At 48.1% G+C, this 10,000-nt stretch overlaps 1 protein-coding gene across 4 annotated transcripts in view; it reads left to right on the top strand.

Moving 5' to 3' along the window:
- Positions 1 to 6,221, top strand: part of HOXA3 (homeobox A3) — a 15,569-nt gene extending 9,348 nt beyond the window's left edge. For 3 of the 4 annotated variants that reach the window (XM_014937729.1, XM_014937732.1, XM_014937731.1), the window contains exons 2-3: positions 2,494 to 3,082; positions 4,540 to 6,221. In XM_014937729.1, coding sequence (XP_014793215.1) covers positions 2,611 to 3,082; positions 4,540 to 5,309 — 1,242 coding nt within the window. In that variant the 5' untranslated portion in view covers positions 2,494 to 2,610 and the 3' untranslated portion in view covers positions 5,310 to 6,221. Of the gene's footprint in view, positions 1 to 332; positions 1,575 to 2,493; positions 3,083 to 4,539 lie in introns of those variants that run through there. The other variant, XM_014937730.1, reaches the window with a different exon arrangement.
- The last annotated feature ends 3,779 nt before the right edge of the window (positions 6,222 to 10,000 follow it).

The raw sequence follows: 10,000 nt of genomic DNA on the forward strand, positions 1-10,000 counted from the left end.
GCTCCCCCCGTTTAGGGCGCTGTTATTATGGTGATCGTCGTTGCTCTTAATCCCGCTATTCCTGCTTTGGCCAGGAATGGCTCCTCAGGTTACCCCCGTTTCTCTCCAACTTTGTAGGAAGTGATTAACTTGGCGAAGCCAAAGGCGGGAGCTGATTTTTTCTTTTTTCTTTTTCTTTTTTTTTTTTTTTCCCTCTTTTTCTGGCAGGGGGGCGCGGCTTTAAAAAAAATTTTTGCCTTCGTCCCCGCTCCCCCCGTTTAGGGCGCTGTTATTATGGTGATCGTCGTTGCTCTTAATCCCGCTATTCCTGCTTTGGCCAGGAATGGCTCCTCAGGTTACCCCCGTTTCTCTCCAACTTTGTAGGAAGTGATTAACTTGGCGAAGCCAAAGGCGGGAGCTGATTTTTTCTTTTTTCTTTTTTTTTTTTTTTTTTTTTTCCCTCTTTTGCTGGCAGGCGGCCGAGGCTTCAAATAATATTTTGCCTTCCCAGTAAAGTTGCCTATTGTCTGCGGGCAGGCGGCTGCGGGAGCAGCGGGCTCCGCATCCCCGCTCAGCGCTGCCCGTCCTGCCTGAGCCAAGCAAACTTCCCAGAGCCGGGGGGAAGGCGGAATATTTGATGTCGCGATCATGAAAGGCGGGTGCCTCTGTAAAAATCACCGCCGGCTCGTTATTTCCTCTTTCTCCCTCTGGTCGTGGTGTCTATCTTCTCTCTTTCAAAGGAATTGAGAAAAATCACACCAGGCCTCGATAGCATCAGCAAGGAGAGGAGGCGAGGAGCTGGAAATGGTGTGTGCTTCGCCTCAGATCTCCATCGGGTTATTAGCTTAATAACATCCAAAGAGCTTGATTACTGCAATAACAGGGTAGCCGCCCTGCTGTAGGTGTGTTACCTTAATTTTGTTACGATCTAACAAAGGGAATACTGTTTTCTAAGAACTTGTATAACTTGAAAGGTGTAGAATGAGCTCGTTTGGTGCATGTGTTGTGTAAGTCTTTTCGCCCCTGAGCATTTGTCCTCGTTAGATGTTTGGGGGGGGAATATCCAGCTGCTTAAGTGCAAGGAAAAGTGGCAAAAGAAACGAGAGCTCTTCTGATCTGAAAAGACGTGGTTGCTTGTCAGCAAGGGAGGAGGGGGACGGTGAGGAACACACTTTAATTTCTGAGAACAATGTGAGTGCGTGTGGAAATTGCTCCTAGATCGAAGATTAAGCACAGGTCTCCTCTATCATTAATGCGGGCGATTCTTTAACTGGTTATTTTCAGGCAGGTAACCAGAAGACTTTAATCGTGTGTGTGTGTGTGCGCAACCAGAAACCCAGGAAGAAAGAAGGACGGGGGACAAAAAGAGAGGGGGGAGAAAGGGATTCTCCTGGGCAGGAGAAGCATTCTCTGGGTTTGTGTCCACCCTCTCCCCAGCCAAGTGACCCTCATACATCAAATTACATAGCAGTTTCCAAGACAGAACCTATTATCGCTAAGTTGGAAGGAAAGTTCAAGCCGTGGTCATGGAGATGAACGCTGGTTTTTCAGGTTCCTGGTGTGTTTTTTTCCCCCGATCCATCATGTTTTAACAGGTAGGATCTGGCTGATTCCACGAAAAGTTAGTGCCTTAAAAATAACTGCTGAAAAAAAACAACAAACCAACCCAAAACAACAACTGCCGAAGAGCCCGACTTGCCCCTGCTGGCCTCGCTGGAAGGGGCTTCGGGCGGCACCGAGGTTGCGGACGCGTTCGCGGGTGGGAGGCGGGTGCGTGGGGCGAGCCCCGGGGGCCCGGCGAGAGTCGCTGCGGGGCTCGCCCGGGCAGAACCGGCTGCTCCCGGGGGTGCACGACCTGGGCGGCTCGGAGCTCTGTGCGAGCACGGAGGGGAGAAGGCGCTGCCTTTGTTTATTTTCCTATCGAGCATTTCATAGACAAGCCAAAATCCGTCGCCTGGGATCGGGGTGTGTAAATATCCCCGGCTTAGGAAACCCTTCCACCCCGCTCCTGCCCCCTGCCACACGGAGACGGGAACCATCTCCTATATTTCTTTGAAGTTGTATGGAGAGCGGTAACCTGGAGAGAAAGGCTAAAAATAAAACGATGCCGGTTACAGGAAAGGGGCTTGATCCTAGAGCTGGGACGAAGGATCAGCCCAACCCCTTCGCGTTACCAATTCCTTGATCACCCTTATCTCAAAGACGGGTATTAAAACAGCCTCTTGGTGATAAACAATCAACCCCCTTGCCGTGTGGTGCCCTGTTCTGTTTCTTAAGAAGAAAGAAAGAAAAAAACCCTAGAAAGCCCCTATCCCGGTGCAGCAAAGCACATATTTGTAGCTGCCAGTAAATCCAGGCAGCTTTTATATCGAAATGCTCTGCGCCTGAGGCCAAGTCATGCTGCTAAATATTGCTGACCACTTTTTCTTTTATGGCTTTCATGTCACTTAGCTATTGAAAGTAAGATGGATTTGTACCATTTCTTCACCCTGCTCTGCTCTCCCCACACCCCAGGTCTGCCCGGAGAGGCCATTGGAGGAAGAGTGCCACGTGACAGAGGGGTGCCAATGTTATTCTCCAAGGGTGTCAAGACCCTGTCAGTTTGCGAAATAAATATTGGGAAACAACGAAATGCAAAAAGCGACCTACTACGACAGCTCTGCAATCTATGGTGCCTACCCCTACCAAGGAGCAAATGGTTTCACTTATAATGCGAGTCAGCAGCAATATCCTCCATCTTCATCACTTGTGGAAACTGAGTACCACCGCCCCGCGTGCTCCCTCCAGTCCCCCGGCAGCTCTGGGTCCCACCACAAGGCCAATGACATCAGTGAGAGTTGCATGAGGACCCTCCCCAGCCAACCTCTCCAGCCCCCTGGCCTCGCTGACCCGCAGGCCCCACCGCAACCGCCTCCAGCCCAGCAGGCACAACCTCCACCTCCATCCTCCGCCTCGCCATCTCAAAATGCCAGCAGCAACCCTGCCCCAGCCAACCCCACCAAGAGCCCGGCTCTTAACTCGCCCACCATGTCCAAACAGATATTCCCGTGGATGAAAGAGTCTCGGCAAAACACAAAGCAGAAAAACAGCAGTTCCAGTTCAGGTATGAAACATGCTTCCCCCTCTCCCTGGGTACCCCTGGGCTGGCCATGCATCTGCTGGGGGAGGAGGACAGCCCTGTGTGCCTTCTCTTTGGGGAGGGGAGGGAGGGGGCTCTTTTCCTCTCCAGGTTGACCCCCTTAAGCCTTTGCAAAGGAGTTCCCACCGCTTGGAAGGGGAGCTCAGTGAACAAACCACCCCCTGGAAAACTTTCCCATCCTTGCAGGATGGGCCTGAAGTGATTCTGTTTCCTAGTGGCTAAGCCACTTGTGCTCTCTTGCATCTATCACATTTCCTAGGTAATCCCTCCTCCAGTAAATCATGTCAGTGCGGAGCAGCCCAGGCCTTAAGCCAGGGGCCCGTCCTGAGTACTTTGTTGGCACGGTGCTGGTAGATTAATAAGACAGTGACCTATCTCTGCTGAAGTGTAACAGGAATAAAATAGCTCATAATCACGTGCAGGCAGGATCAATGCCCCGCATGCAGTAAGAATCTCTTTCTATTTTAACAAGCTGATTGGCAAAGTTACAAGCCTGGTAAACAAAAGTAATTCTGGCGTGCCATAAACTTAAGCCCATAAAATATTATTTGAGGGATGGAAGTGCATATTAACGCTTTTATTACTCGAGGAAACCCAAATTGATAACACCAGTGCTAGCTCCAGTGCCCAGGAGTTGGGCTTATATTAGCCTCTTCCTTTCTCTCTTAAATGTGCCTTGGAAATAGAGTCCAAAACTTTAGCAAGTGTCTTTGCCAGTCTGCTTTTTAAAGCCCTGGTAACATTGCTGTTTACAACCTTCTATATCACGTATTTATTTTATTAAAAAGCAGTAACATTTAAATATGTCTGTATGCCTATACACAAGCCTAGCCACTGCATGTTCTTCTTATGTATGTTATACTTCCCAATCACTACCATATGTTCATGCTATATCCTAGACGTGATAGAAACACTATACTGTCAATTTTGTGCTTGTATGTTATAATGATATATTGTAGATACCTAATTTTCAGGCATCTCTAGCTAATGTATATAGATCAGGGTTTTCAGAAAAAGAGGGCTGCAGGTCTTTAAGGCAATGGAGAACAGCTAGCTCTTGAGGACCATGATCCCACTGTGTTAGCAGAGCCATAGGTTCACCTTCAGAGTTTCTAAACCCCACTGTGTTTCCCTGAACCTCTCTTACTCTTTCATGCAAAGCTCAAGGTATGTTGTATGCTGTCATTCTTAAAGGAAGCAAATATAGTCATGTAGTGACATTAACGAGGTGAAAGAGTCAGTAAACTCTTGTAGACTGGCACAACAGAGATTGTGCCATGGGGGAGTACTCGTTGCACACGTAGGTGTCCATCCCATGTCTGAGAGCTGGACTCTCCAGGTGCTGTTGTCGTTGGCTGTTGTCTCTGGTTGCTGTGTCTGGGTTCACCATGCTGATTGTGTTCTTTGTGTGATTTACATAGGTGAGAGTTGTGCTGGTGATAAAAGCCCTCCGGGGCAAGCCTCCTCTAAGCGAGCCCGTACAGCTTACACAAGTGCCCAGCTGGTAGAACTGGAAAAGGAGTTCCACTTCAATAGGTACCTTTGCAGGCCACGGAGGGTAGAGATGGCTAATTTGCTCAATCTCACAGAAAGACAGATCAAAATCTGGTTTCAGAATCGCAGAATGAAATACAAAAAGGATCAAAAGGGCAAGGGCATGATGACCTCTTCAGGAGGACAGTCCCCAAGCAGAAGCCCTGTCCCTCCAGCTGCTGGGGGATATCTAAACTCTATGCATTCTTTAGTAAACAGTGTCCCCTACGAGCCCCAGTCGCCTCCGCCATTTAACAAGCCTCATCAAAACACCTATGGCATCCCTGCATCGTATACTGCTCCTCTTAATAATTGCCCACCTCCTCAAAAGAGATACACGGGGACGGCAGCTGTGACACCTGAATATGATACTCATCCTCTTCAAGGCAACGGTTATGGGAATCCACATATACAGGGAAGCCCCGTCTATGTAGGGGGCAACTACGTGGAGACCATGACCAATTCTGGGCCTTCCATCTTTGGTCTAACTCATCTCCCTCATCCTCCCTCTGCCAACATGGACTACAGTGGGGCTGGGCCAATGGCCAACAATCACCACCATGGACCTTGTGATCCACACCCAACATACACAGACCTTACCGCTCACCATCCTTCTCAGGGAAGAATTCAGGAAGCGCCCAAACTCACCCATCTGTAAGAGACAGGAGTCACTAAGTGGAACACCAAGCCCCCAACTTTTGGAAAGTACTCACCCCCTCCCTTCTCTCTCTCTCCTCCTCCCATGTGCCCTCCCCTCCCCTTCTCGTTTCTTTTGTTTGTTTTGGTTTGTTTTGTTTCCTTTGGTAAAAGCGTTTTCTAGTTTATGTGACGTAGCAATATTTGTTGCTTGAATTGCTCTATAGTTTCACTAGTGGATATTTATCTTCTTGAACTGTAGCCTTGTGTCTCACTTTGGGAGTATGCAGAGGCTTTATACTTTACCTTCTACACTTTTATCAAAACAGGGTATATGAACAAATTTTCTATAAAAGGAATTCTTAAATGTGAATTTGTTCGTACATGATTGATCCCACGGGGAAGCAATTTTTTTTATTGCACTTCTTTTAAATAGCGAGAAAGACATCAAAAGCGCTTGGACAGGGACTCCCTGGACAATTATTAATACGTGTAAGTCTTTCAATGTGTGTATGCTGGTGAACATTCAGATTTATTTATATTTTTTTTTGCAAACATTGAATAATCTAAGTGTTTAAAATTTTATTTATCCCCATTTGTTCATATTTATATATATATAAAAAATCTGTACCCTGAATATTCAGGAGGTATTTACCTGGCCATATGTTAGATGGCGTATTGGCACGCATAGGAAATATCATTCGAAAGGAAACTATAACTCCTTTTATTAAAAATGATGATAACGATGATGATGACGATGCAATAAAATCTGGGAAAAAAGATCACGGTTTGAATACTTTATGCTTGTAACATCCAGCTAGGCAGAAAGCGTGTGAAGCTGAAAAGGCTAGATTTGTTTTGAAAGTTATACATTCCTTGCTGCTCACGTTCTGAAAAAAAAAATAAAAAAAAATAAAGTTTTTATTCTGAATAATAAAGAGTTAAGAACATGTTCTTCGCAGCGCAAGGGAAGGGAGAGCCCTTCATGACGTGGGGAGCTGGGAAACTCGTTTGTAAACTCACACGAGGATCCACTCGCCCACCCGAAGGGCCCCGCGACGCCTTTTCAGCATTTCATAGGCAGGGAGAGGGAGTTTTTTTTGCTGCGGTGGGGTTTTTTTCCTTTTTTCCTTTTTTCCTTTTTTTTTTTTTTTTTTTCTTTTTTTTTTTTTCCTCTTTCTCCAGCGGGGTTTCACGGCCCCCCCCCTCGACAGCCGCCTCCTGCCCCCGCTGCGCGGTGCCCGCCCGGCGCGGAGGGCAGGCGGGCGCGGATCTCCCCCTTCCCGCCCCGGGGCTCCGGTGGGGGAGTCCCCCGCCTCCCCGGCAGGCCAGGCGGGGTGTGTGAGTGTGTGTGTGTGTGTGTGTGAAGCACACGGGAGCAGCACTGAGGATCAAGCCCCGCGTGGGCGCGGAGGGGCCGCCCCGTCCGCGGGGCTCGCCCGCTGGGGAAGAGGGGAGCCGGGCGGCTGCCGAGCTGGGGAGAGGGGGTGGCGGAGCAGACCCCCGCCCAAACCCCAAAAGCAGCTGGGGTGGGGGGAAGCCGAGCCCTGCTGCCTCCGGCCACGGCTCCTTCCTCCGGCCACCCCGCCGCCCTTTTTTCCCTTTTCCTTAAAGAAGTGGATTTTATCTTTTTCTTTTATCTTCTTCTTCTTCTTCTTTTTTTTAAATTACTATTTTTTATTGTATTCCGGGGTCGTTTCATTTTTGCTGAGCCGCCTTCCCTCCCCACCGCAGCCTGAAGCTGTGGGGGAGGGGAGCCTGGCGCTCCTTCTCTTCCCGCGGGGGTGTGGATGTGTGTGTGTGCGTGTGTGTGGATGTGTTGCGGGGGGGGTGCAGAGCACACGGTATTGCAGAAGGGCAACTGTCCCGGACCCAAACGGGCACCCGCGGGGGGGGGGGGCCCACCCTCTCGAGGTGGAAGGCAGAAACCCCCAAGCATGTGCTTAAATCCGATTTTTCTTCCTTTCAGGCGAAATGTCCGTAATTTTTAGATTGAAACTTGAAAGATAAATCAAAATGGACCTTAATAGACTGGGTAAAATATACCCCTGCGCGTTTATAAAGACATATTCCTATGCTATGTAGATAATAACGCGCGGTGTTCACCAGCTGTAGCTTTTAGAGCACGGGGAAAAAAAAATGTCGCCATTTTGGTCTCATGCTGAAATATTATTAATCTTTGGGCTTTATCTTGTTCCCAGAGCCACCCTTGCCTGATGCTGAAACATTGTCATGCACCCCTGGATCTATAGAGAGCTTTTCTGCATAACTAGATAAAGCATGCTCAGTCAAGGAAAGGGATTGCAAATATATTTATAGAGCGCTGTTTATTGTATGTATAGATACGTAACCGGGGAAGGAAAGGTTACGTGGGCTGATATTTTTCATTGAAACCCGACTAGTACCCAATACAGACCAACGACTGATTATTATTTTGTAGGAGAAGGAAGCATTTTTGCAAAATTGCAAGACATTGCTCGTTTGGAATGAACCCCCGTATAAAATTCCAGCCGCCCCCCCATGCCCCCCCCCCGGATCGGTTAGGGTAGGTACAACAAAAGGTAACGGTACAGGCGGTGATTCTTACTGTGTGGGTCCTTTAGCACCACGAATTACTTTTAGGAAAATGTTCAAAGAGAAGGAATTTGGCGTTTCACACACACACACCCTCCCCTCCCCATCTCCGGAGAAAGAAAAATACAAAAATACAGGCGATTATGCCTCCTTCTTTCCAGAAACCCTCCTTCTCTGGAGCCTGTAGGTTGCAAATAAGAATTTTGTATTTTTGCATTTAAGATTCGCCCGATTATAAGATCCCTCTGGAGGCAGAAGTAATTGATTTGCCCAAGAATTCTGCTTCCCCTCTCCAAAGGTTTTGTTCCAGGTGGTTTTTGTATTAGACTGACCACAAGAAACAAATGTGCAGAATAGAGACACCCACACAGGTTTTACTCACAAAGCCTGGTTAAAGTCCAAACCTCTCTCTTTATTATTTGTCATCCTGCTGTTAATCCCAATATTTTCCAGAGGGGGAAAAAAATAGAAAAAAAAATTAAAGAAAAGAAAAAGAGAAGCCCGACCCCACGGTAGGCACTGAGAAGCAAAATAAAAACGGACTTTTCCCACAAGCAGCCCAGTCCTCTGCCAGCATATTTTAAAAGCAGCTTTTTTCCTTGTTTACTTGCGTTTCTTGCTCTGCCTCTTTTCTCGGCCACATTTGATCTCGGAAAGAGCAAGAAGCTTTAAATGTGTTCTTAAGGGCCAGTAGCTGTCAAACCTTTTGGCGGCCAAGATTGATCGCGCGCAGACACCACCAGAGCTTTGTTTGGACTAAAAGCAAGAAAATTAAACCCCTTGCATTTTCCAACAGCATCGATATTTGTAAGGCATCCCTTTTGAGGGATTAAATGACAAGTCTCGTTCTATATTTTATTTAAACAAGCAACCACCAAAAAGCCCATTTAAAACCTCCCAGCCCCTCCCCTCCCCCTCTCTCCAATGCCTTCGCAGATATGCTACATCTTGTGGGTGCATTAACTTAAAACCGATTTTTTTTTGAATGCACTTCGTGCAGTCTGGACGCAGACTGATCCGCTGAGTGCTTGGGGTGTCTTGTTTTCTTTTTTTTTTTCTCTCCCCCCCCCCCCCCTTTTTTTTTTTTTTTTTTTTTTTTTAGTATCCCCTTGTGATAGGGGTGGTCAAATAGCTTGTGTATGAGTGAACAGGTGACAGGAAAAAAACCAATTACATTGGAAGCTAATGCTACTGAATTACATCTAGAGCTTCAAAGCATTTTTTAGCACTTGCTTTACCTAATTAGAATGCATAACTACTTGGACACGTGCCCTGTCTCATAGTATGCTCTGCAGTTAAGTTATTCCTAGAGATCCACGCTAATACATCATGCTCACTTCTGCCAGCCTCCCCAAATTCAGTGGTGTGGGATAAGCTGTGCACAGACAGAGCCTCCCTGAAGCTAAGGCCCTTGCATTTTTTTTTTTTTTTTTTTTTTTTTAATTACGAAGAGGCTAGCTGACCCCTTTTTTGGCAACTCCGAAAATAAAGCGACACGGCACGGCGTCGCACTGGCGATGGTCCCTGGTTCCTGGAGGAATCGCAGAACGGCTGGGAAGCGCCTTCTTCCCGGTGTCCCCCCCCTTCCCCCCCGGCGCACCCCAACCCGCCGGGCACCCCGGGCTCCGCGGGAAGGCGAACCCCGTCCGGGCTGCCCGGGGGCAGCTGTTGTGACCACAGGATTCATCAGGCTGGTGATTTGCGGCCGTCAGCGTCATCTCTCTCCCTCTCGCCTCAGCCTGGTTGGAAAATTGTGCCCCAAAAGCATCCAAATTCGGGACTTGCCACGACCTAAGCCGGGGCGACTGGAGACGGCGGCGGCGAGAGCCAAGCGTCGGAGGCGAGTGCCGTCTCTCAAATCATAACCCCGCAGCGTTTTCTCTCTGCCTGGCCCCCTGAAAACAACCCCGCTACCAGCCCATATATTTCCTGGTAATCGAAAATACTCACCAGACCCAGCCTACTACGGTTATTAAGCAAATTATGCCAGCAGACGGGAGTATCGTTTGCAAGCTAAGGCAGAGGATTTGGGTTTTTTTTTAAAGAGGCAACAGCCAGACGCGTTTGCAGCCTCGCGATTTGGCTCGCCCAGAGAGGTTCTCCCAGGGTTATGTTTTACGGTCCAATCCCGGGAAGGCA

This window comes from Calidris pugnax, unplaced genomic scaffold (assembly GCF_001431845.1).
Source record: "Calidris pugnax isolate Ruff unplaced genomic scaffold, ASM143184v1 scaffold11, whole genome shotgun sequence".
Taxonomy (NCBI): Eukaryota; Metazoa; Chordata; class Aves; order Charadriiformes; family Scolopacidae; genus Calidris; species Calidris pugnax.